General features: G+C 34.6%; 7 protein-coding genes across 7 annotated transcripts; 4 read left to right on the top strand and 3 right to left on the bottom strand.

The window, feature by feature from the left end:
• Positions 1–360: 360 nt before the first annotated feature.
• On the top strand, positions 361–944 carry LOC111455430 (basic form of pathogenesis-related protein 1-like). Its single transcript, XM_023097099.1, has one exon. It carries the CDS (start codon positions 416–418, stop codon positions 893–895), a length of 480 nt encoding a protein of 159 aa, XP_022952867.1. The 5' UTR covers positions 361–415; the 3' UTR covers positions 896–944.
• Positions 945–5,431: 4,487 nt separating this feature from the next.
• Positions 5,432–6,003, bottom strand: LOC111455434 (basic form of pathogenesis-related protein 1-like). The gene has a single exon (XM_023097102.1). It carries the CDS (start codon positions 5,969–5,971, stop codon positions 5,489–5,491), a length of 483 nt encoding a protein of 160 aa, XP_022952870.1. The 5' UTR covers positions 5,972–6,003; the 3' UTR covers positions 5,432–5,488.
• Positions 6,004–7,175: 1,172 nt separating this feature from the next.
• Positions 7,176–7,789, top strand: LOC111455435 (basic form of pathogenesis-related protein 1-like). The gene has a single exon (XM_023097104.1). It carries the CDS (start codon positions 7,204–7,206, stop codon positions 7,684–7,686), a length of 483 nt encoding a protein of 160 aa, XP_022952872.1. The 5' UTR covers positions 7,176–7,203; the 3' UTR covers positions 7,687–7,789.
• Positions 7,790–11,094: 3,305 nt separating this feature from the next.
• LOC111455433 (pathogenesis-related protein 1-like) lies at positions 11,095–11,855 on the bottom strand. The gene has a single exon (XM_023097101.1). It carries the CDS (start codon positions 11,824–11,826, stop codon positions 11,344–11,346), a length of 483 nt encoding a protein of 160 aa, XP_022952869.1. The 5' UTR covers positions 11,827–11,855; the 3' UTR covers positions 11,095–11,343.
• A 2,949-nt stretch (positions 11,856–14,804) lies between these two features.
• Positions 14,805–15,433, bottom strand: LOC111455436 (basic form of pathogenesis-related protein 1-like). The gene has a single exon (XM_023097105.1). The coding sequence runs from the start codon at positions 15,350–15,352 to the stop codon at positions 14,879–14,881; it is 474 nt and encodes a 157-aa protein (XP_022952873.1). The 5' UTR covers positions 15,353–15,433; the 3' UTR covers positions 14,805–14,878.
• Positions 15,434–20,642: 5,209 nt separating this feature from the next.
• On the top strand, positions 20,643–21,346 carry LOC111455432 (pathogenesis-related protein 1-like). Its single transcript, XM_023097100.1, has one exon. The coding sequence runs from the start codon at positions 20,692–20,694 to the stop codon at positions 21,181–21,183; it is 492 nt and encodes a 163-aa protein (XP_022952868.1). The 5' UTR covers positions 20,643–20,691; the 3' UTR covers positions 21,184–21,346.
• A 3,869-nt stretch (positions 21,347–25,215) lies between these two features.
• On the top strand, positions 25,216–25,810 carry LOC111455285 (pathogenesis-related protein PRB1-2-like). Its single transcript, XM_023096888.1, has one exon. It carries the CDS (start codon positions 25,253–25,255, stop codon positions 25,739–25,741), a length of 489 nt encoding a protein of 162 aa, XP_022952656.1. The 5' UTR covers positions 25,216–25,252; the 3' UTR covers positions 25,742–25,810.
• Positions 25,811–26,698: the final 888 nt, after the last annotated feature.

Below are 26,698 nucleotides of genomic sequence, written 5' to 3'. Positions count from 1 at the left end.
TTTTTTTTTTTTTTTTTTTTTGCGATTTTCACCGTTCAGATTCGATCAATGAGACTTTTACTAGTTCTTAATTCTAATTGATGAGTCTCTAATATCCGTTAGTTTGAGACCCATAAATTAGTGTAAATATTACGACAAAGATATTAATAGATGAAAATATAAAACTAAATAGTTACGAAACTCATATTAATTAGAAAGACTTAGCCATCAATGAGAAGCAATAATTTCCTACCAAATAAGGTGGCAAATTTATCAACAAAAGTAGGTCAGATGAACACATGCATGACCCATATCGACATAATGTCCCATTATGCAACAAACAATAAAGAATCACCTTCTCTTTAAAACCACTAAATCCCTCTCTATAAATGCCCTCTACCGGACCCCAAATCCCCTCCACCAAGACCTTTTGAAAATGGCTTCCCCCACCATTCTCTCTACCATATGCTTAGTAGGGTTCCTCCTAGCTCCCATCTCCAACGCCCAAAACTCCCCGGAAGACTTCGTCGACACCCACAACGACATCCGAGCGGCAGTCGGGGTCGGACCGGTCTCTTGGGATGATAATCTCGCCGCCTATGCTCAGAATTACGCCTATAGTAAGATCGAAACCTGCGAGATGGAGCACTCTAATGGACCTTATGGGGAAAACCTTGCCGAGGGGTACGGCGAGATGACCGCCGTGGAAGCAGTGAAGTTTTGGGCGACCGAGAAAAAGTTCTACAACCACCATTTGAATCGATGCGTCGGGGACGAGTGCGGTCATTATACACAAATAGTGTGGAGGAACACTAAGAATATCGGGTGTGCTAGAGTGAAATGTGAGAACAATTGGGTTTTTGTGATCTGCAGCTATTATCCTCCTGGAAATTATGTAGGCCAATATCCTTACTGAACTTGGGGGATCTATTAAGAAAGAACTTTATGATGTTCTTATTGATAATATGCATGTATTTTACAAAATATATATATATATATATATATATATAGATATAGATATGTATAATGAGTAGTTTATACGTCTTAATGTTTAAATTTCGATATACTACTAATGTACGAGTAGTATATCAATACTCATTCAAAATTGATTTCAAGTATGAAATTGGTGTATAAATAGTATACAAGCACTCATTTGAATATAGAATTTCAAGTGAAGCATTACTGTATGAACAGTTCAACAATACTTGTTCGAAATGCATATAAAGTATAATATCGTGTTTCAATAGTATGCCAATACTAATATAAATTACATTTTATGTATATCATTACTGTATCGGTAATATATCGGTACTCGTGTAATTTCAAGTGAATTTCGAATGAGTATTGATATACTGTAGGATAAGTTGTAAATATACCGACAAGAGTAAAATTGGTATAAATAAAACAAAAAGAAATACTTGTAAATTATGACACCCGAGTAAACGAGGGGCATCTAAATGAGAGCGATCCTTGATGATAGAATGACTAAGAAAAGTTTGAAAGAATTGAAAGTTACTACTTATACCAATCAGATACATCTTTCCTTTCCATAGCTCAATCATAGGAACTTTATGGTTAAACGTGCTTTACTTGTAGTAATTCTATATTGAGTAACCTCTTATGAATTTTCTTGGGATGCATGCGAGTGAGGATAAAGCATCCCACGAAAAAGTCGTGTTGATCTGTGGAGATAGTCTTTACTTTTATGAAGCAAGGAGTAAGGAATTGTATTGGTCTGTGGGGTTGGTTTTTACTCTTAAGAAACGAGGAGTAGGTAATGTGACCGTACCGCAGGGGATGTCGGGGTCATCAGATGCGGAACAAGGAGTAACATGACCATGTCATATAGGATGTCGAGATCATCACGTGCGAATTCGAATCCTGATCTAAATTGGGGATAGTCTTTACTCTTAAGAAACGAGGAGTAGGTAATGTGACTATGTCGTAGAGGATGTCAGGGTCATCAAATGCGGAATAGAGAGTAACGTGACCATGTCACATAGGATGTCGGGACCATCACGTGTCAAATTCGAATCTTGATCTAAATTTTGAGTATGGATCATTACATAAATCTAAAAAATTATTGCTAGATTTGCCAATATAGCCCACTCAAATTTCACATCTCAATCTAAAATGGAAATTAAAAGAAAATATAGAAATTTTTTTACAAAAAGGAAAAAAGAAATCTAGAACGCTTGACATCTCAACTTGTATTTAATTGTCTCAACCAGAATATAATGAAGCAACCAAATTCTATCGGAGAAATTAAAAGAGATATAGACGTGACAATAATGGCTTGAACTTTATTAAATATATAATTGTTGTAATGTTTTATTAAAAATAAAAATTTGAATAACTGATATGCACAACGTGAGTGTAACATCTCAAGTCTGTCACTAATAGATATTGTTCGTTTTAACCTGTTATGTATCGTTGTAAGTTCCACGATTTTAAAACGCGTCTACTTGGGAGAGGTTTCTACACCCTTATAAGTAATGTTTTGTTTCCCTCTCCAACCGATATGAGATCTCACAATCCACCCCCATAAGGACCCAACATCCTTACCGACACACCATTTGGTGTCTAGCTCTGATACCATTTATAACAGCTCAAACCTACCGCTAGCAGATATTGGCTGCTTTGGCTCGTTACATATCACCGTCATACTCATGATTTTTAAACGCGTCTACTATGAGAGGGTCTAGCCCTACTCCGACTAATACATTAAACCATTTGATGACTCACTCTGATGATGATGCGTAATTGGCCAAATTGGACAATATCTGCTATTAGTAGGTTTGGGTTGTACACGAATCTAATCCAATCCAAAAAAAATCATGGTTGTGTTGATTTGGGTTGGATTCAATATTTAACGAGAGTTATTTAGGTTGAAAATTGAACAACTCGAATAATTGTGATAGATTTAAAAAATGTCTCAACCCGACTCAATGCAATCCACGAACACCAGTATTTTGTGGTTAAACAATAAAGTTTTGGATCACCCCACTTTAATTTTTGACTTATATGAATTATTAATAAAATATGGGTATATAGTTTATAGAAAGCCCACAAATCTAAAAGAAAGCTTAGATGTTGACATGCATGTTCTTATAACTTTGGAGATAAAATAAAGGAAAAGATTATGAAAGCGATGCTCACTCACATGGGCAATGCCCACGAGAGGTGCTATTAAAAACCATGGCTTTGCATTGGCAGCCGCAATGATCTTGGTAGGCTATGTCAGTTATAGGGCTTTGTAGCCATGTGAACCAATGGCCAAGCTCAACGTAAGCTATGTTAATTATTTGAGTCAACATTGGTCGGAGAGAGTAACAAAACATTTTTTTATAAGCGGTTTAGGTTGTTATAAATGGTATTAGAGTCATGGCCTCTAAAGGGGTAAGGGCGGATTGTGAGAAACCACTCCCTAACCGACCCTAACACACATTTTAAAATCGTGAACAACTAGTAGTGAACTTGAAAAGTCAATCCATTTATCTATTGAATTGAATTTATCATTGATATATAAATAACTTTTAGTTAATGTAAAATTATAAAAAGTGTTAAAATCTAACAGAAAAAACTAAATAAAACTTGCCGAAGAACAAAATACAAAGACAACTGAGCTCGTCACACGCTTTGTATGTCTTTGTCCTTACTCGAAAAAAGAGTTTTGGAAACTCGAGTGTTAACGATACCTAGTGAATAATCTCTTATTGGGACTAGAGATGCATACACAATAAATATTACATGAGGGACCTAAATCAATTTTTCTCAAAAGCATGTGTGACAAAATTAACCTATTAACTAACTGTATCAATATTTTGATGGTATATAGATATATATGGGAGTTTATTGAATATAAAGTATGTCTACTTTGATGGTATATAGATATATATATGGGAGTTTATTGAATATAAAGTATGTCTACTTTGATGGTATTAGATATATATGGGAGTTTATTGAATATAAAGTATGTCTTATGATTCATGTCTCCGAAAGACCTTGTTCGAAATTATGTCTTAAAGATTCATAATTAATTATTTAATTTTTAATAATAATTTTGATTATTATAGTTGTAAATTGAGTTATCCATTACATAAAAATCGAGTTTATATAAAGATCGAACCATGAAATGTTTAACCTCTCTTTATAAATTCGTTAGTTGCGAATATTAACATTTAACCAGATGATTGTATGCGACTCAATCTTAGTGTGTTATGAATTTTTGGAGGCCTTAAAGTTGAGAGTGACCTTGAAGTAATCTATAAACTATAAACTGACCATTTTGAAAACTTCAGATATAAATTGGGTTGGGTTGATCATACCCATTGGTATCAAATTGGGTTGATCTCATATTTTCTAATTTTTAATTGTTACATTAGCTCTCATTTTTTTTTCTATTTTTAAAATGAAGGTAGATCCAACTTTCTATTTAATATTTGGAAGTCTATCTTAGTATATAGATGAGAACAAGTTTAGGTTCAGTCTCAATAAAAAAAAAAAAAAAAAAAGGATCGTACCATTCATTCTGGGGTGAGGGGAGGGATCGTACCATTCATTCTAGGGTGAGGGAAAGGATCCATTCATTCTAGGGTGAGGGAAAGGATCCATTCATTCTGGGGTGAGGGGAGGGATCGTACCATTCATTCTAGGGTGAGGAAAAGGATCGTACCATTCGAGCCTTTTTTTCATGTTTTTAAAGAAAGACCAAATCAATAGGATTTTCTTAATCCTCCCCTGGGAAACATTGCACCAAATTCTGTTCTTACAAAGACCTCGTTACTAATAGAGTCTAGCCTATGTTCTTTAGATCCCTTGTTTCACTCGGTAGTATCATAAATCGAGTCAATGCAAAGGAAATGAATGCATTTTCATACTATTAAATAAGATAGACGGAGCATGGTCATGCACGAATCTGATCATAGAAAAGATTCTCTTCAATCTAACCAACCAAATCAAAAGGATTTTCTTAATCCTTCCTTCCTAAAAGGGAAAGGAAGAAAGAAATTTCAAAAAAATTAAGGAAGAAAATTGAGTCAACTTCAAACACAAATATAAATGTAATTTTCATTTATCTTAATACTAACGAGCAAAACTTAATAGAATTGGTGAGTAAATAGATAGCTAACTTGTATACAAAGGTCGAGTTTAATATTAAAGGATTGGACATGATTTGGTTTTCATAAAAGCAACCGATTAAATGATTTGGTTTTCATAAAAGCAACCGATTAAACAAAGTTCATATTAAGTATAGAATTTAATTGGTTAAGCTCGTAAAGGCACTCGTGAAGAGGCACACCATTGAAAATCGAATAACTGGGTTCACCCGGCAATAGAATTGAAATGAAGTACACAAATTGAAACAAAGAATGGTTGTAATAATACTTAAGAAAGGAAAATGAAGTACACAAATTGAAACAAAGAATGGTTGTAATAATATTTTAGAAAGGAAATTGAGTAATAATATTGAAAGAATAAAGGTTGATGAAGAAGGTATGATGATGAACTAATAGGGCTCCTCGCCGACAATGTTACCAGCAGGATTATAATTGCATCCAACCAAAGTCCAATTGTTATGGCACTTAACAGTGGCACAACCCACAAGAAAAGTGGCATTCCACACCAATTGGACGTAATGGCGGCACTCACCACCCACGCATTTGTTGGTTTTATGGTCATAGTACTTCTCCTCAGCCGCCCATGCCGCCACCGCACCCTCCGCCGTCAAATCCCCATTTGACGTCGCCAGGTTCTCCCCATAAGGAGAGTCTGTGGAGTGCACCATCTCACAAGTTTCCACCTTGGTTTGGAGATAGGCTTTAGCATGTTCTTCAAGTTCTTCGTCCCAGAACACCGGACGCTCCCCTTTCTTCTCTCGAACTGCATTGTGTGCCTTAACGAAGTCGTCCCCGGGTTCTTGACCTACCACCACGTGCCTTAGGCTTAGTGCAACCAAGCACAGCGTCGCCGCGAGTGTTATTTTCGACATCCTTTTTTTATTTAAGGCTTGATGATGCAACAACAAAAAAAAAGAAGAAGAATGTGAGGATGGATTGCTTGGGAAGGGTTTTTGTTTTTTTATTTATAGGCACAACCAATGCCTTTCACTCAAGGCTTGGCGTCATATGCGCCATGGATTCTAACAATCAACTTCCTAATTTAGTTCCTCTCTTCTTTATTTTTGGTGTTTTTCTATTCTTAGTTGAAGTCAATCAAAAATTCAAAAAAGTTGTTCACATCCAAGATTTTGAAATAATGAAAATAACATAAAGTAACGAACAAATTGAAATAATGAAAATAACATAGAGTTAAAATGTTCCATACTAATCTATATGCTACTAAATGAAAATGTATGCTACTAAATGAAAATGCCTGATATAAGTCTCGAAGATACGATAAAAATGATACGAAGAAAAATGCTCATACCACTTCGACGTTCTACTCATACCACTTCGACGTAATACCTGATATAAGTCTCGAAGATACGATAAAAATGATACGAAGAAAATGCTAAAAGGGTTATAGTACATGATAATGAAAATGGAAAAATGTTGGGACCTCATGCATTATTGTGTGTTCATGAATCGGGAGATACCTCTTCTCCTTTTATGATAGTACAGACATGTATGCTATGAGGCAGGGAAACAATCATTATGCTAACCATAATACTGCCATGACAATCGCTATTCCCAAAAGGTGTCCAGCATCAACAGCTACTAGAGAATGCTCACCCGACTAGAAAGGGCCCAAGAGGTATGCGGACCGACTGGTGGGTCCATACTCGCATTTTCATTTAGTATAGATTAGTATAGGTTAGCTTGCATTTTCATTTAGTATAGATTAGTATAGGTTAGCTTGCATTTTCATTTAGTAGCATATAGATTAGTATGGAACATTTTAACTCTATGTTATTTTCATTATTTCAATTTCTTCGTTACTTTAGGTTATTTTCATTATTTCAAAATCTTTGATGTGAACAACTTTTTTGAATTTTTGATTGACTTCAACTAAGAATAGAAAAACACCAAAAATAAAGAAGAGAGGAACTAAATTAGGAAGTTGATTGTTGGAATCCATGGCGCATATGACGCCAAGCCTTGAGTGAAAGGCATTGGTTGTGCCTATAAATAAAAAAACAAAAACCCTTCACAAGCAATCCATCCTCACATTCTTCTTCTTGTTTTTTTGTTGTTGCATCATCAAGCCTTAAATAAAAAAAGGATGTCGAAAATAACACTCGCGGCGACGCTGTGCTTGGTTGCACTAAGCCTAAGGCACGTGGTGGTAGGTCAAGAACCCGGGGACGACTTCGTTAAGGCACACAATGCAGTTCGAGAGAAGAAAGGGGAGCGTCCGGTGTTCTGGGACGAAGAACTTGAAGAACATGCTAAAGCCTATCTCCAAACCAAGGTGGAAACTTGTGAGATGGTGCACTCCACAGACTCTCCTTATGGGGAGAACCTGGCGACGTCAAATGGGGATTTGACGGCGGAGGGTGCGGTGGCGGCATGGGCGGCTGAGGAGAAGTACTATGACCATAAAACCAACAAATGCGTGGGTGGTGAGTGCCGCCATTACGTCCAATTGGTGTGGAATGCCACTTTTCTTGTGGGTTGTGCCACTGTTAAGTGCCATAACAATTGGACTTTGGTTGGATGCAATTATAATCCTGCTGGTAACATTGTCGGCGAGGAGCCCTATTAGTTCATCATCATACCTTCTTCATCAACCTTTATTCTTTCAATATTATTACTCAATTTCCTTTCTTAAGTATTATTACAACCGTTCTTTGTTTCAATTTATGTACTTCATTTTCCTTTCTTAAGTATTATTATAACCATTCTTTGTTTCATTTGTGTACTTCATTTCAATTCCATTGCCAGGAACCCTGTTATTCGATTTTCAATAGTGTGCCTCTTTACGAGTTCCTAGCTTAACCAATTAAACTCTATACTTAATATGAACTTTGTTTAATCAGGTGCTTTTATGAAAACCAAATCATATCCAATCCTTTAATACTAAACTCGAGCTTTGTATACAAGTTAGCTATCTATTTACTCACAGTTCTGATTACCACTTGGTTTTTGCCTCTATAAGTCATTAATAAAAATAAGAAAGTTATCCGAAAATGTGAGTTACAATGGATACTCTGTTTCATCCCACTTGGACGATTCAGAGTATGGATTCACTTGGCTTCTCGGCTCCAACTTAGGTCTAATATATTTGGAGACCTTCCTACCATATTGGACTTTCAAATTCGTTTTTTACACTTTCTGTACTCCGATGGCCCCTACACATTTTATGTTGTTTTATGATTTATTGACATGTGTTATGTTATATTTATGCCATATGTAATGTTGTGCTGTGTTGTCAGTACTATGATATGATTTTTTATGTCATGGAATTATGTTAAGTTATCAATGTTGTATGATGCATGAATCTTTATGTGCCACACCATGTAAATTACTTTACGCTCGCTCTGTGCCTATATGACATTAGAAAACCATGTATTTTAATCATTGATAATATGAAAAGTATCATGTATGTCTCATATGAACAAGAATGGAAGTATGACTTGCATCATAAGTATATACTATGATTTAAAGGTATGGAACCTCATGCTTTTTGTATGTCACGTGCATCTAGATACTTTCCCATTTTGATTAGTATGGATGTATACATTACGATATCTATGTATGCCATGATATTTTACCAGCTCCTTTCCTTATGTAGTTACGAGAGTATTTCTTTAAATACTCCAACCACATGCTACTTCTTTGTGAACGTTTATGTAGCAACCTTAGATTTGATACCTGTATGCCCCCACATTCCTATGCATCCCCTCCGACATGGTTACATTGCTTACTCCTAAAAGTGAAAACTATCTCCACATATCAATACTTCTAGCATACTTTATCCTCACTTTCTTAGAATTGATTCAAGTAAAGCATGCTTCAATTTGAAATTCCTATGATTGAGCCACCAAAAAGAAAAGTACACATTGTTGGTATAAGCCATGATTTTCAATTCTTTTAAGCATTTTTTAGTTATTCTATCCTCATGATTGCTCTCCTTCGGATGTGGTCTTGGTTCATTCATGTACCCCTCATTTACTCAGATATCACATGTCCACCATCTTTCGACTTGATTCGTCCCCAAACCACATCTTATGGGAGAGGTACCACTTTGATATCATTTGTAACAACCCTAATTTCTTGTTCAAATCAAGGTCGCCACTACATGCATAACTTAATTGCAATGCACGAAAAAAATCATTTAAAAGAAATAATAATTGTCAACTTCCCCCTACTCAATAGTTTTACCCGATAGTAAGCCGTTATTGTTGCCTTTTGCTTACATTCCCATCTAACACCAATTTTAATTTCATTTTAATTTCTCAAATCTTGTGTTCAAAACACTCTCTGCTCTAAAACTTTCTTCTTGAACGGGGGCCAGAAGCTCAAGCATACGTCGGTTGGCCGTAGGCGACGCGAGAATAAATAGGCTTAACTCACTTATTGCTGAGAAGCATACGTCGGTTGGCCATAGGCGACGCGAGAATGAATAGGCTTAACTCACTTATTGCTGAGAAATGAGTGCCGCACAATCGCAAGTCCGCCGCCATCAAAGTGCGATTGTGAGCCATGAACTTACTGAGTGCCGCACAATCGCAATTCCGCCGCCATCAAAGTGCGATTGTGAGCCATGAACTTACACATTCATTGTAAAAAAACAATGAGGCAAAAAATAAATAACCAAAATTTAAATAAAACAAAGAAAATAAAGTATTTGTTGTGATCTAACTTAAGGGCTAAGAAAAACAACATGGATGCATTTGCCCTAAGCTTGGTCTCATGACCATCATCACAACGTTGTCATCTATGTATAGGTGCTTTACCTTTACCTTTACCTGAGTATTTTAAGAAATACTTAGTAGGTAACCTCACTATTAGTTGTTATAATTTAAGTTTGGCATCGTTTACACATATATGTTTCTAAATGAATTTATGCACACATTAGGCATGTTGCGTATGAAGTAATGACTTTATTTTAGTAGTGAACATAGAGTTGTTCCATATTGTCATTTTTTTGTAGAGAAAAAAAAATCATTATCATGTGAAGTTGGACGGGTTCAGTTGAACTAGACCAATCTGGTTCAATTGGACCATTCTGAACCATTTTCTCTATTTCTCTATCGAACTTCAACCAACTAATATTTTTTATGATTTTATATCATAACTAGGGAGTTTTGAGAAATTTGAAGTAGGAAAAAGCCTTACTTTAACTAAAAAGGTTAGCGGATTGAAATTCCTATTTGAGCTTTGCCTTGTTAGCTTATCAAGTTACTATCCCGTCTCTAGTAGTGAACATGTCTCTAGTAGTGAACATGTCTTGAGTGACAAGAGTTCACATAGCATCGTAATGGCACAAGGTCACTCCTATGATGATTATACAATGTGACAACTATGAAAGAGTTGTCATAAGTTTCACAATTGTATTGAATGAGATGAATGATTAGGGTTGTGCCTAGATACATGTGATAGACCGTGTTATCAAGTTAATATGTTGAAACTATTTAGGACATGAGTTCATATAATATCGAGATAGTTGATAGCTACAGGATCGTTTACGCATGATTATCTAACTTTTTCAATATTAGACTCGTTTTTATAGGTGATTGATCTAGATTAATAAAGATAAATTAAAGCAAACAATGTTATATTTCTTCTCTAGTTGTGAAAGAATCCACACAAATCGAATCTTTTGAGCAACATATCGAGAGAGAATTGGATTTCGTTAGACAATGTGTGGTTGGTAAACAATGATTGATTTTTTTAGTATGGTATGAAATGTCTTGTCAAATATTTAATTTGATTCCACAAGATCTAGTTTTGTTCTAGTAACGTATTCTAGCCAATTAAAAGGATCTTCTGATCAATCTCGATCTAGAAAATAACCAAAAATCTTTTTGAAGAGTGGATGTCTTAAAAACTTTCAATTTTATGTTTCACTCCTCAAGCATACTAATGCAACCTATAATAAAGAGAATTTATTTAATAACCGAGGAGAATAAAAGCTTTTTTCATGAACTTTACGGACCAAAATGCAATCTAACCCAAACTTTAGGACCTAAAGTATAATTTTTCTATATTTGACATGCCATAAAAACTATTTAATAACATAAACTAATGCTCATAGCCTCAAAGGAGGAAGACAAAAGAAGCAATAAAAAGAGACCCAATGCTTAAAAGGTGGCTAAATGAGAGATTGATAAAAAGGGATACACGACTCTTCAAAGCTTCTCTTATTGACTCGAACATAACTTTAGTGCACGTCCTCTTACTATTAAGGTGACATTCTTCAGTATGGCCATTGACCTTCGTAATTGCCAGGCGGGTCATAGTTGCAGGTGATGAAAGTACCACCACTGTTGCATCTCACTTTTGCACATCCAATTCGAACAGATTTACTCCACACTACTTGAGTGTAGTGGCGACACTCGTTGCCAAGGCACGAGTTGGAGTTATAATCATAAAATTGTTTTTCGTTTACCCACATTTGAACTGCGTCAGTGCACGATAAGTCAGCCGAGCTTCCTGCAAGATTTTCCCCATAAGGCCCATTAGAGTGGACCATCTGGCAATCGTTGGCGCGTTGGTTGGCATATTGTCGGGCATAGTTTGCCACAGTTTCATCCCATTGGATGGGTCCAACACCGACTTGTGCACGAGCGGCGTTATGGGCATCGACAAAGTCTTGAGACATGTCTTGAGCCATAGAGGGGAACATGATAGAAGTACTCAAGACACAAAGGAGAGAAAGGGAGAGGTTGATGAGAGCCATTTTGGGTTATGAGTAGGAAAATGATGAGATATTTGTGTGGGAAAATGGGATGAGAATTGTTGCTATTTATAAGAATGAAAATGTGGAAATTTATGGAGAAATTGTGAGAAAAAATGGGTTGATTGATTATCCAAAAGCAGCCCAAGAGAAATTTCCTTAGCTGGATGACTAAGATCAAGACTTTGCACATGACATTGACCCAAGAGAAATTTCCTTAGCTGGATGACTAAGATCAAGACTTTGCACATGACATTGACTTGGATATAATTATTTTTATTGTTATAATTATTTCTATTATGTTCTATGAGATTGTAATACGATTGGAGAGGAGAACGAAACATTCTTTATAAAGGTGTGAAAACCTCTCCCTAACCGATGTGTTTTAAAATCGTGAAGCTGACGGCGATATGTAATGTGCCAAAACAGACAATATCTACTAGTGATGAGAAGACCATTACAAATGGTGTCATAGCCAGACATTGGACGGTGTGTCAGTAAGAATGTTGGCCCTCAAGGGAGTGGATTGCGAGATCTCACATCGGGTGGAGAAGGGAACGAAGTCTTCCTTATAAGGGCGTGGAAACCTTTCCTTAATGGGCATGTTTTAAAACCGTGAGCCTAACAACAATACGTAAAAGATCAAAGCGAACAATATCTACTACCGGTGGGTTTAGACAGTTACATATTCAATCTCAATCGTTTACTACTTAGAATTATTATGGAAAGAAAACAAAGTTCAGCACCTGTTGGCTAGCATGCTCTCTGAACCGAACATGAAAATCGTTTTCGATCGTGGAAAAAAAAATACACTTAATCAAATACATGAACATTTTAAAAGAGGACTCAAGAAAAAACGTGAAAACTGAGATATTGCTAAGTTTGTTTATTAGAAAGACTTGGCAGTCGGGTCTTCGTCTTCTTCACACTGCGTGATTGCCTGCGAGAATTAGAAAAGAGCAAGGCAGCCAAAAAAAAAAAAAAAAAAAACACAAAGGACATACATTGATTACTAAGGTTGGGTCCCATGTTGTTCGTGTTTCTCGTTTCTTTCTATGTTCAAATTTCTATAAAAAAAAAAAATTGTACATATAAAACAATTCATAATTGTTTCTGCATTTAAATTTGATTTAGTTCGAATTGTTTCGAGTTGTTTGGTTGAATATTTTATTAAAGATGTTTGGAAATATTATGTTTAGAGATAGAATGTCCCATGATAAAATAATTGGTGTGGAATTCTATTAGAATTTTATATAAATAACTAATATTTTTCTTTTGCAATTATATCTAACAAATTTATTAGATTTGTTAATTTTAGATGATTAATTATTGCTGGATAGTTTTTGTAACAAATTTATTATTGTCTGGCCTTATTGTCTGTTTTGGCCAGTTGTATATCGTTGTCAGTCTTACGGTTTTCTCATGGTTCTAAAATGCGTCTTTGAAACTGTGAGGCTGACGACCTTACGTAACTGGTCAAAGTGGACAATATCTGCTTACGATGGATTTAAGTTGTTTCAATGGTATCATACTCAGACACTAGGCAGTGTGCTAGCGACGACACTAAGACTTGAAGGGTGTAGAACACTGAGCGGTGTGTCAACGAGAATGTTAGGATCCAAAGGGGGTAGTTTGTAAGATCCCACATCGATTGAAGAGAGGAATGAGTGTCAACGAGTACACTGAGCCTTGAAGGGGGGTGGATTGTGAGATTCTACATCGATTAGAAAGGAGAATGAGTGTCAGCGAGGACGTTGGGTCCTGAAGGGGAGTAGATTGTTAGCTCCCACATCGGTTGGAGAAGGGAACGATACATTTTTTATAAGAGTGTGAAAACCTCTCTACTAAACCCGATTCCTTTTAAAAATCTCGAAGGGAAACCGAAAGGAAAAGTTTAAAGAGGACAATATCGACTACTAATGAACGTTACACTTTTCATTAAGTCAAATGATTTAGTAAATTGTAATTTGTTTTTCATTCTTTTATTTCTTCTCTCAATCATTTGGGATCCGTGCGAATTGTTTATGTCCCTATTCAATATCTTTACTAAAAATTAACCGTATCTAAGAATTTGTGCCGCCGAATCTATTTTAAATTTGGTAAATGCATTAAGAAAAAAATAATAATAAACAAGAAACCACAACTACAAACAAAACTTATTGTATCTAAAAAAACAACAAAAATAAAATTAAAAACAAAATAGAAAAAGAAAATCATGCCACAAAAAAAATGAGAAATTGAGAAGAGTCGAGAAAAATAAAAAAGTAGAAGAAAAATAAAAATTAACCAAAGCAAAAAATAGGTGAAAAGAACCGAACAAAAAAAAATGAAAGGTGTACATTAATTCTGACAACTCGAACTAACCCAATCCATACTATAAGAGTTGGGTTGGATTAGATAACATTTCAGATTGGATAGGGTTAAGGAAACTTTTTAGACCAATCTTTAAATTGCATCGTTTGTTGTCTTTCACATTATCTTTTAAAATCTTTCATGACTATGTAAAAAAATATTAAGAAATCGAAGTTACATTCTAAATAAAATATGTCGATAAGATATAAGTATATCAATGATATTCTTGATCTACCGAAAAAGAAGTAGAACAATCACGTTGACATACGTATATCAAATGATATACCAAAAACTTAAATTTCAAACTTTCGTGTGTTTAGGGTTATTTCCGACTTTTCACCTTTATTATTTTTGTTGAGTCACATTAAATTAAAATGTTGTAATTGTTGGGGACTAGCTAGTTCGCTACCATTATTCGAGAAATGAAATTTTGAGAACTAGAATCATTGTTGGAGATCCGACACAAGTTTCTTTTGAATATACATATTTATTGAACTATGATGTTCAATATTTTTGGAGAAACAAAGCAAGGAGAAAGAACAACAAGAACTTACATAAAAACATGTTAAGAACAGCCGACATAAACTTAAAAACATGTGTATTAACACCAACTAATGAGAACATCATCATCTCAAGCACCATTTATTTTCAAGAACAAAAGCATATACGAACTTCATTATTATTATTATTATCATTAGCATACTTAATAAGGCCACTCGCCATCCCAATTGCCTGGAGGATCATAATTGCAAGACACAAACCACCAGCCATTGTTGCATTGAACTCTCGCACACCCAACACGATAAGAGCTTTGCCAAACAACCTGCGTGTAATGAAGACACTCACCTCCAGCACATGCATTAGTGTTGTAACTATAGTAAGGCTTTTCATCAACCCATAGCTTCACCGCAGCTGTGCCAGTGAATCCATTGTTGCCCTTTGCAAGGTTCTCGCCATACGGCCCGTTCGAATGCACCAATTGGCAATCTCCTTTCCTCGAATTCGCGTATGTTTGAGCATAGGCAGCTAGAGTTGTGTTCCATACAAGATTTCCGACGCCGACAGATGATCTGGCTGAATTGTGGTTATTAATATAATCTTGAGCTGAATTCTGGGCATCTGATGATTTGACTAAAAGGGTCGAAAGAAGAAGAATGAGTGTAAGAATAGTCATCATTGTTCGGGTTTGGATGAGGAAATGGAAGTAAGGGTAGGGAGATTTATAGTGTGATGGTAATAAAATTGTGAAGGTGGTAAAGTGAGTGAAAGTGGGCATTGCAAGCAAAGGGCTTTTTAAGTGTTAAATGGATGAAATTTGAATCAAGACATCCCCTTTAGACTTTGAAGCTTTGCGGTAGGCGTCGGGTAAGCTATGGAAAGGATTATTTATGGTGAATTTATGCGTTTACCAAGAGAAGTCCCATGTGCTCTTTGGGAATGAGGAAGGAAACCATATGGATTAAGTTTTAAAACATGAATTCTTTGTTTAAAATACTTCATTAAATAAGTGGAAAAGAGTTTGATTACATTTTTTATCCACGGGGATAAACTTCAAAGAACCGCCTAGTGTCCATCCCCTTTAGGACTCAGCATTCTCACTGGCACATCGCCTAGTGTACACCCCGTTTGGGGCTCAGTATCATCTCCAGCACACCACCTGGCGTCCACCCCCTTGAGGCTTAGCATCCTTGCTGGTACACTGCTCGATTTCTAGCTCTTATACCATTTTTAACGGTCCAAGCCCACAGCTAGCAGGTATTGTCCTGTTGTACTTTTCATTTCGGGTTTCTCCTCAAGATTTTTAAAACACATCTGCTAAGAAGATGTTTCCACACCTTTATAGACCTATGCTTCATTCGAGAGGTGAGAATTTTTTTCTCCTGAGTTCTAGTCTTCAAGTGTTGAGGTATTATTATAATCCTCATAGTCTTTTAGTCCTCATGGAATGTTCGATCTTCACAAACTTAGAGAATTTTTCTAATTTATTTGTCTCTAAATTCTCTTTAATTTTTCTATTACGATTTCAATATTTCAATTGTTTATGAGTTATCCATGAGTATATGGGTTTGAACTTTGATGGCCTTTCAGCTCGACCATTCGAGTCTCGGGTTCAGTGGCTTTGGGTCCAATCGTTTGAGTTTTAGGTCAAATACTAAATGTGTCATTTTGGGCTTATTTGATCAAGGGTTTAAATACCATTATAACCTAATTCGACCAAACAAGACTTACTTGATACCATATCTGTAACGTTACTCGGGATTGTCGTTTTTATTTTCAAACTTAATTTAGAATACATTTCAATTTGTATTATTTCAATCTATCACCATTAAAATTTAAAATAAAAATTTCTAAACAAGACTTGGCTTAAATCAATATTGTTTAATGTCTAAAATAATCTTAAGCTAGACCAAAAACAAAAACCAATTTCATTGGGACAAGTAATTATTATTCTATTAGAAAAATTATATTGCTTCAAAGGGAAGCTTCTAGTAGGGAACAATAACATTGTATAGACTTTGACTCACATGTCTTGGCGACTTGGTTGATAATGACAACTCCTTCATATACATATTAAATTATTATGGTCTATTCCAAAAGCCTTTTCTTATGAACGTGGATCGAACAAATTTTCCAGACTCTTGACGTAATTCAATTGGTTAAGGTATAAACAATGAAGAATTTAGGGTTTTAAATTTTTTATCCTGAAAAAAAAAAATCTATAATATTATCTGTGAATGTTTGCTGAATCCACCACACCTAAATGGTGTGAAAGTTATCTTATTTATAATCAAATAAATTACAAGGATATGGAAATAGTAATAAATGGAAATAACAATAAATGGAAAGATACTATAGTAATAAGGCAAATGTTAGATATTTGCCTTATAATAAAATATCAAATATAATATATATGGTAAACTATAATTTATTACTAAATATCCTTAACACCCCACCGCAAGCTAAGCGTCGGATTTAAACGAACGTGAAGCTTGAATCTGAAAAATTCAAAGAGGTTGAGAAACACTTTTCGCAAAAATGTTAACAACCTGGTTCAAAGGAGGCGTAGAGAAACACTTTCTTGGCCATCGAAAACTGCAGAGAGATCGCCGCTCAGCAGCGATGCTGCCTTGGCTTCGGTGAGAATATGTCTAACCCATGAAGAGGGATTGTCGTTTAGCGACGATGCTGACTTGGCTCTGGTGAGAATATGTCTAACCCCAAGAAGTAGAAGGGGAAACCTAGAGCAAGGGACAAAGACAATGTTGAAGCCGGAAGAGTCGCCACATTGGGCGAATGAGCCAATTTTGGCGAGAAGGGCAGCTGGAAGAGTCGCCACATTGGGGCGAAGGAGCCAATTTTGGCGAGAAGGGCAGTGGCAACTTGGTTGGCGAAGATGCCAGTGCGGCGCCCAGATTCCAAAGGTAAATCTCTGCAGAAGGTCGATGGGCTTATTGAGATTCTGTATATTTTCGAAGAGGAATGCTGATGAAGATCCTAAGATTAGGGTTTTTGTGAAGGATGAAGGAAAAATTGGGAAGAAAATGAAAGAGGCTATGTTTGGAAAAGGTGAGGTTGTATGTACAGAGTATGGCGAAGGATGATTTGGAGGTCAAAAAGGTGGAGCCAAAGAATAATCAATCGACTCTGCATGTGACAGCCATGACGACTGCCCCTGCGGCATCAAAGACAACAGTGGTGGTGGAGAAGAACAGTAGAAGATTTCAAAAGCCATTGAAAAGAAAGGATCTAGGTTGCTAAACCAAAATGACTCTGATACCATGTGAATGTTTGATTAATCCACCACACCTAAATGGTGTGAAAATTATCTTATTTATAGTCAAATAAATTACAAGGATATGGAAATAGTAATAAATGGAAATAACAATAAATGGAAAGATACCTATAGTAATAAGGCAAATATCTATATTTGCCTTATAATAAAATATCAAATATAATATATATGGTAAACTATAATTTATTACTAAATATCCTTAACATTATCCATAATATAATTTTGCCTAGTTCTTAGAGAATTCGATTAACAATTTCTTAAGCTTAAATGGGTAATTGTTAGAATTAAAATTTTGAAAAGTTTACGTTGATGACACATTTATGCTCAAAGTTTTGTCGTCAATTTTGACTTGTACATGATAACAACACGCTCTGTGTGAAAATCTCACATTGGTTGGGGAGGAAAACGAAACACCTTCTATAAGCGTGTAGAAACATTTCCCCAGCAGACATATTTTAAAGCTTTGGAGGGGAAGCTTGAAAGGGAAAGCCGAAAGAGGACAATATCTGCTAGCGGTGGATGTGGGCCGTTACAAATGATATCAGAGTTAGACATCAGACTGTGTGCAAGCAAGGAGGAAGGATTTATTGGGGGTCCCACATCGATTGGAGAAAGGAACAAGTGCCAGCGAGGACATTGGGCCCCGAAGGGGGTGGATTGGTTAGGGAGGAGATAAGGGTGTGGAAACTTTTCCCTAGCAAACGCGTTTTAAAGCTTTGGAGGGAAAGCCCGAAAAGAAAAGCCTAAAGAGGACAATATTTACTAGTCATGGATATGGGTCGTTACACTTTTAGTTCTACCCTATTTAGCTCGGTCATGTAAAGACTATTGGGATATTTCAAGCAACGATCTTTCTAAACTCTTGCAAAGGTTCTATCACAAATAACATTCTTCATCCTAGCACTCGAATTTCTTTTATTATTTGTCATCCTGTTCATACAAATTTCAATATATGTCAAAATAATTTGATCTTGGTTCCAAATCCATTCAATTTAGAGATAGTCTTTGTTATTCTTTTCTTCTTTCTTAAATGGTTAATTATTAGCTTTCATATTTTTTCCATGGAAAAAATGTACAAGTTTTATCTTTCAAAGTTAGGCTCATTGTAATCTAGCAATCAATGGAAACAATTGAAAAGTCAAGTGAAATACACGAGTATAATACAGCCTCCACCTTCTTTTCGTCCACTATTTTTCTTATTTATTTATTTATTATAAGTCAGGTTAAGTCGAGACATTTTTTAGATTCAATTTAATTGGTCAGCTACTAAATTTTTTCAATTCCAACAATTTTTATTAAATAATGAATTCAACTCAACCCAACCATAAATTTTTGTAAACGGAGTTGATTTGGATTATTCGGGATGGTTTATTCAATTTTTTTGTTTTGAAAAAAAAAATATTAATTTGTTTATTTTCAAATATTTAATTAAAATTTGTAACCCAATTTTAATATATATTTTTTAAAAAAATTACCTTTCAAATACTTCAAAATTATTTTTAAAATTAAACAAAAATAAAATAAATACAAAAATTAACAAGTTGTTTGGTTTAACTCAATCTAGAGTAACCCATGAATCAAACCAATTGATAAAGTTTTTCATTTATTTGAATCTAACTTAACTCAAATAACTTCATAACCCAACACAAAAATAGTTCATTGGGTTGGGTTGATGACGTTTTTTTAACATTCTATATCAGCTAAATTTTTTAGATGATTTTGGGCTGATTTTTTTATTTTAAAATAGAGCGGAGAAATTCGAACATTAATCTCTTAATCAAAGTAGTTGCTCACGAGAGTGCGAGAATTTAAACCCCTAACAATTTAGTCGAGAATAATATTTCTACGACGACTTAGTGTACATGTTTTTGTCTCATTTCCAAGCATGATTAGTGACCCAAAGCCTCCACAAGTTTGTCCAAGGCCATTTTTGTTTGCTTTCTAGAAAAATCAATCTTGGCTTATTCTCCCTTTCATGTACTAACTCATGTCGTATTCAAAGCTATTCTAGTTTCATGTTTTCGATCTAGCAATAGCTATATCAACATCGAGAATTATCATCTTAGGTCCTATTTATTAACTGTTTAGATTTTAATTTTTGATTTTTTAAAATTAAGCTCGTAAATATTACTTCCACCCGATCATTTTTTTTAGTTCATTACGTACTTTTTACAAGTATTTTCAAAATCTAAACCAAAATTTGAAAACATTTTAAAATTTGACTCACAATTGAAATGAAAAATATAAAAAATTAATAATAATATGAATTTTGAACTAAATGAAATATTTATTAGAAAATATAAAATTGAGTAGTAGCCTATTAAAAACTAATTTTAAATTTCTAGACCAACTAAAAAATAAATTTTAAACCCATAAATAAAAAATAAAAAATAAAAAACAAATATGTTAGTTTTTAAAATTCAACCCTTAAATAAAAACTTAATTTGAATAAAAAATATATTTTAAACATTAATAACGAGAAAAAAGTATTAGTTTAATTAATTATTATATATAGTAACTTAGATGCACAAATAATCAATATTGATTATAATTAATAATTTCTAGTTGCGTGTATGCTCCGCTTTTGAATAATCCACCACCCTAAAATAATCTCCTTGTTCGTATAATATTCCACAACTTCATGCCTATAAATCACTGCATAGCCATCCCATTTTCTCCACGCCAAACTTCTAACCATTGTATCACAACTCCATCTCCAAATAATGGATCTTTTCAAGCTCTCCCTCTCCATCTTCTATGTCGTCTTGAGCTTTGCCATGTTTCGTTCCTCTCTAGCTCAAGACTCGCCTCAAGACTTTGTCAATGCCCACAATGCAGCTCGTGCCCAAGTTGGCGTTGGGCCAGTCCAGTGGGATGAAAGGGTAGCTAGTTTTGCTCGACAATATGCCAACCAACGCATCAATGATTGTCGATTGGTGCACTCAGGTGGACCATATGGAGAGAATATTGCATGGGGTAGCCCTGACTTGTCAGGGACTAATGCTGTTCGGATGTGGGTTGATGAGAAACAATTCTACAATCCTAGCGCTAATACTTGTGCAGCTGGCAGGGTGTGTGGTCATTACACTCAAGTGGTGTGGAGAAACTCGGTGAGAATTGGATGTGCTAAAGTGAGATGCACAAACAATCGTGGTACATTCATCATTTGCAATTATGATCCACGCGGCAATATCATAGGCCAAAGGCCATTCTAAGAAGGTTATAACTAAAATAAAAGTATTGGTCATGAATGAAAGTTACTAAATAAAAACAACTTTAGTTGTAATCTGTCTAGTAATCCACGCCCTTATGAATGTTCTATGTATGGTACATCTTCTTATTATTAATGAAATAATGAATATGTGAACGTATGTATCATGCCTAAAAAATAGTTTGAGATCTCCTAATCATCCCCTACACAAACTTCTCATAACACTAATCATTTCAATGCATGACTTTATCACTACAACTCATAATCTTCACAAATATATATGAAAATCCTTATCAGTCGAGACAAGTTCGCTATTAAGAGTTACTAGCTACCTCTATTAGAAACGACATAGTAAAATAAACCATCGGGGAGAGACCCCATATCATTGCCAACAAATGATCGACATTTTGTAAACACACGTCACTTGAGATGAGTACACGATTAAGAGTTAGTTGGTGAACCTCTAACCATCCTCACAAAGTATAAGAAACTAATCACTATATCATATGACACAGTCAAGAATCAGATGATAGGGTTTAGAAAGCTGACCCAACAATAGCAATCTATCATTTCACAAGTCATCTAAGCTCATACGGTATCTAACACGATCGTCTATTTAAGGCATGTTCGTAATAATCAAATGAGATCATCATGTACTTTTAATTAACTTATCATACTTCATTCTACCTAATTTGACCTTAAAAATAAGGGAAGATCACGTGAACATACAATCACATGTCAAACAAATCAATCCTAGCATATAGGTTCCGACCAATCATGCATAATCAAACTAAACCCCATCAAAGAAGAACATAATTCATGATACAACATTTCAATCATGTTTATTTCTACAAAACTTCTCAATTAAGTCTTAAATTAAGGTAAAATATGAGAACCAGAATAGATTAAAAATCGAGTTTTAAATAGTTGAAATAGGTCAAAATAGTCAAATGGGTCAGAAACTCGATTCATTGAATTTGCCACATTATCATCCTTAACCTTTGATATGCAGGTGGCTCGTGCATTCTTCCTCTAGTCGACTAGCTCAGCAGCTCTGATCGCTTGATTCTTAGCTTTGTTCAAGTTAGTCCTTCTCCAAAAGTTTAAGGTCTCTCTTTGAGGCAAAAATCAACTTTAATCGAGAGGGAGACATGACGAAGCGTCCTTTTGTCTTTTTACCTATCTGAATAGTTGCTGACAATGAAGCGCCGACAACCCGTTTAAATTTCGATATTTTTTCAATTTCAGAAGTTCACTAAACATATTTTTTCTTAATAAATGAGAATATTCAAGAGTTCTAAGGGACTAATCCATACATGGTATATTATTGGGAATGATCATGACTTTTAAGTCTTGGCAAGTTGGTTGATAAGACCAACTCTCATTCTTAATTCTTTGGATCTACTTTTTCGAATGTGTGTTGGTGTACGTCACTCATAAACCCTAAAACAAAAGGCAACAAATAGCACCACCTACGGATCATCTCAGGCATGACTGAGCTTGATTCGGTTAGCAAGGAGACACATTTAACAAAATTTTCTACCTTGTATCCTACAAAACTATAATATTTCTCTAGTTAATGAATTAATGTTGTGTTTTTAAAATAATGTTTAAGATTTTAGAAAATGTATTCATTTAAAAAATTTGACAATAGAGTTTAAAAATATATTTTAAATTTAATGTGTCTGTGTTTAGTTTATAAAATAAGTTTTATGATAATAACTCTACCTAGTACTTTATAGAGTTGAATTTCATAAATTTAAATAATTAAAATTTTGAAAAGTATACATGGAAGACATTTCTACCCTATTTAGTGCAGTCACACGAAGACTATCGTGATGTGAATATAGACAAATACTCATACAAGGACATCATAGTACTCGAGAACGTTCCTATATTATAATATTTCTACAGCAAGCACTCAAATTTTTTTATATCCAACAACAGAGATTTGAATATCTGACCTCTTGATTATTTATGTTAAATTAACTATATATATATATTTCTTGTGAAATCCGAGTAGAAGAAAAATATATGAATGAACTGAGACAATATTCGAAAGAGATCGATCGTGAGAATAGTATAATTAAAAAAGGCTTAAAAGAACTAAAAATTACTACGTATACAAATAACGTACACTTCAAAGAGAACAATGTCTTCCAAATTTATTTTATTTTTAAAGAATATAAAAACTAATTATAATCTAATTTAATTGAGGGGAAGCTTGAAGGAGTGAATACATTTCAAAGTTTTGTATTAATTGTATGTGCAAGTAGACCATGAAATAAATAGGGGCCAAACATAGTAAACTTAGAAAGATGAGACAATAATTAATAACCTTACCTATTTATTTAAATTTTATGAGGTGAAATTTGAACATTTGACCTCTAGTTCAACATGGATAGAAGATTCGAACCTTTGATATTTTAATTGAAGGTACATAATTTATATTTTTTAAAGTTCGGATACGAGGGCAGACGAAAGCCTCCCTAAGTCATCGAAGGCTTATCGTTTTTGCATTTGCACAATTATTTTTGTATGATATTCGACTATATATTAAAAATTTATTAGACAATTTAAAAATTAAGTCATTCCACATCAAAATTTATTAATTTTCTGACCCTCTTTGATACGCAATAAGGTGTCTTAATCATGCTACCAAGACTTCATAGTGGATAATAAGATTGTATCGTACACGTATTAATGGGCATGAGATTACAACCTTTCAATTGTATGGACGTTAGTTGATTTTCAAGGCTATAAATAGGCATTTATGTTATTGTTTTAGTACCAACATTTTGAATATTAAAATGAAAGTAGCATTTTATACTTAAGCTATGAGGTTGTTCTTTTATATTTCTTATGTTTAGATTTGTATACGAGAATCCTTCAAGTAGTCTGGATCAGGTTATCTTATGCAGTGATTTGGATCACGAGTTTTCTTTGCTCTTAATCTTGATCATCAAAGTAATTCGTTCCAAAAATTTTCTTAGGTTGATTCTTAATCACTTTTGGGATTCTTGGATAATTTATATCTAAAGATTTTGTTCTTTCAACAACCTTATTCAATCAAATCCCAAGAGTTTCATAACACTCTTTAAACATAAAGTCCGTTTTTTAGGACATTTTATCATTTTTTTTATTACAACAAATGGGATACCGATAATTATGCTTATTCATTTGCCAAGAGTGTGCAAATTTAAGAACAATTAGAAATCATTTATTAAATTTAATTTATGGTCCTATTTAAAAACCATTTTGAAATTTCTAGACCAACTAAAAAACAAAATTTTTACCTTTGAAACATCCCTCACAAAAAACTAAATTCAAAATATGAAATAAAAAAAATTGTTGAAAAGAAACTTGTTTTAAATTAAAAGATTAAAAGTTTATAAATAATAATAATAATAATAATATAGTTTAAAGACATAATGTGACGTCCGGTATTAGCTGGGGAGGAGAACAAAACATTGTTCACTCCATAAGAAGGGTGTGGAAACCTTTCTCCAGCAAATGCATTTTTAAGTCTTGAGGGAAAGTATAAAAAGGAAAAGCTCAAAGAGGACAATATCTGCTAGCGGACAAATGGTATCTGAGTCAGACATTGGACGATGTGTCAGCCCTCTTGCTTTCTCCGAAGGGGATAGACATTAGGCGGTGGGTAAGTAAGGACACTAAGCCTCGAAGGGGGTGGATTGTGATGTCCCACATTGATTAGGGAGGAGAACAAAACACCCTTTATATAAGGGTGTGGAAACCTTAAAGCCTTTAGGAAAAATCGGAAATGGAAAACTTCCCCAAAAGAAAAAGCCTAAAAAAAGACATATTTGGAAGTGGTAGAAATCTTAATGGTTACCAACGATACCTTAGATAGATGTACAAATAATTAATATCCATTATAGTTAATAATTTTTAGTTGCGTGTATGCTCTGCTTTTGAATAGTCCACAATCATAAAGTAATCTCCTTCGTATAATATTCCACAACTTCATGCTTATATATCACACCCATAGCCATCCCATTTTCTCCACACCAAACTTCTACTCATTGTATCACAACTCCAAACTCCAAATAATGGATCTTTTTAAGCTCTCCCTCTTCCTCTTCTATGTCTCGAGCTTTACGATGCTTCCTTCCTCTCTCGCTCAAGATTCTCCTCAAGATTTTGTAAATGCCCACAATGCAGCCCGTGCCCAAGTTGGCGTTGGGCCGGTCAAGTGGGACGAAAAGGTAGCCAGTTTTGCTAGACAATATGCCAACCAACGAATCAACGACTGTCGATTGATGCACTCGAGCGGACCATATGGAGAAAATATTGCATGGGGTAGTTCCGACTTATCAGGCATAGCTGCAGTTCGAATGTGGGTTGATGAGAAACAATTCTACAATCCTCGCACCAATACTTGTGCGACTGGTAAGGTATGTGGCCATTACACTCAAGTGGTGTGGAGAAGCTCGGTGAGAATTGGATGTGCTAAAGTGAAGTGCACAAACAATCGTGGTACATTCATCACTTGCAACTATGATCCACCAGGCAATGTCGTAGGTCAAAGGCCATTTTGAGAATGATTATAACTAAAATAAAAGTGCCGGTCCGAGTTACTAAATAAAAACAACTTTAGTTGTGATCTATGTCCTTATAAATATTTTATATATGGTACATCTTCCTATTATTAATAAAATAATTAAAATGAGAAGGTTTAAATCATGTCTAAAAAATAGTTCGAGATCTCTTAATCACCCCACTACGCAAACTTCTCATGGCATATAATCATCTCAAGGCACGACCTTATACTACCAACTTATATCGTCATAAGTACATATGAAAAGCCTTATCATTCGAGACAAGTTCACTATTAAGAGTTACTAGCTACCCCTAATAGTAAAGACACAGTATGATAAACCATGAGAACGATACCCCATATCGTTGTCAACTAATGATCGACACTTTGTAGACCCATATCACTTGGAAATGATGTAACGACTCTAAATTTCTACTTATCTAGAGTCGCTACTGCCATCATAGTGTATATCATTTATATGCGGAAATAAACGTTTAAACTTTTTCATAAAACATAAACTTTATCTTAAAACACGGTCATAGACTCATGTTTTCAAAAAACATCTTTAAAACGATACAATGAGCTTCTAAATGAAATAAATAAACATTTAAATTAAAAACATCCTATTCTAGCTTAAGTCTAAGAAAATAAATGTAACAAACTATACATGTGACATGGTCTCGAATTGCGATACTGTCATCAGCCGTATAGGGATATCTTGCCTTTAATTGGGATAGAAGTAGCACGTGGCTCGAATATTTGAAGAAATACTTATTAAGTGACCCCACTATTGAAAGTAAATGCAAACACATACAATTATAAATGAGAACTATCATATCAGCCTAGCCTATTTACATACTGGGACTATACTAAATAGACAATTGAATAATTTAGCCTATTCAATATCCTAAATGGCCCATAATTTAGCCTATATGTATGTGTATATGTATACTTAAAT

The sequence above is a fragment of the Cucurbita moschata genome, unplaced genomic scaffold, assembly GCF_002738365.1.
Source record: "Cucurbita moschata cultivar Rifu unplaced genomic scaffold, Cmos_1.0 Cmo_Scf00017, whole genome shotgun sequence".
NCBI lineage: Eukaryota > Viridiplantae > Streptophyta > Magnoliopsida > Cucurbitales > Cucurbitaceae > Cucurbita > Cucurbita moschata.
Note: the sequence above shows the minus strand (reverse complement) of the source record. Positions and strands in the feature narration are given on the sequence as shown.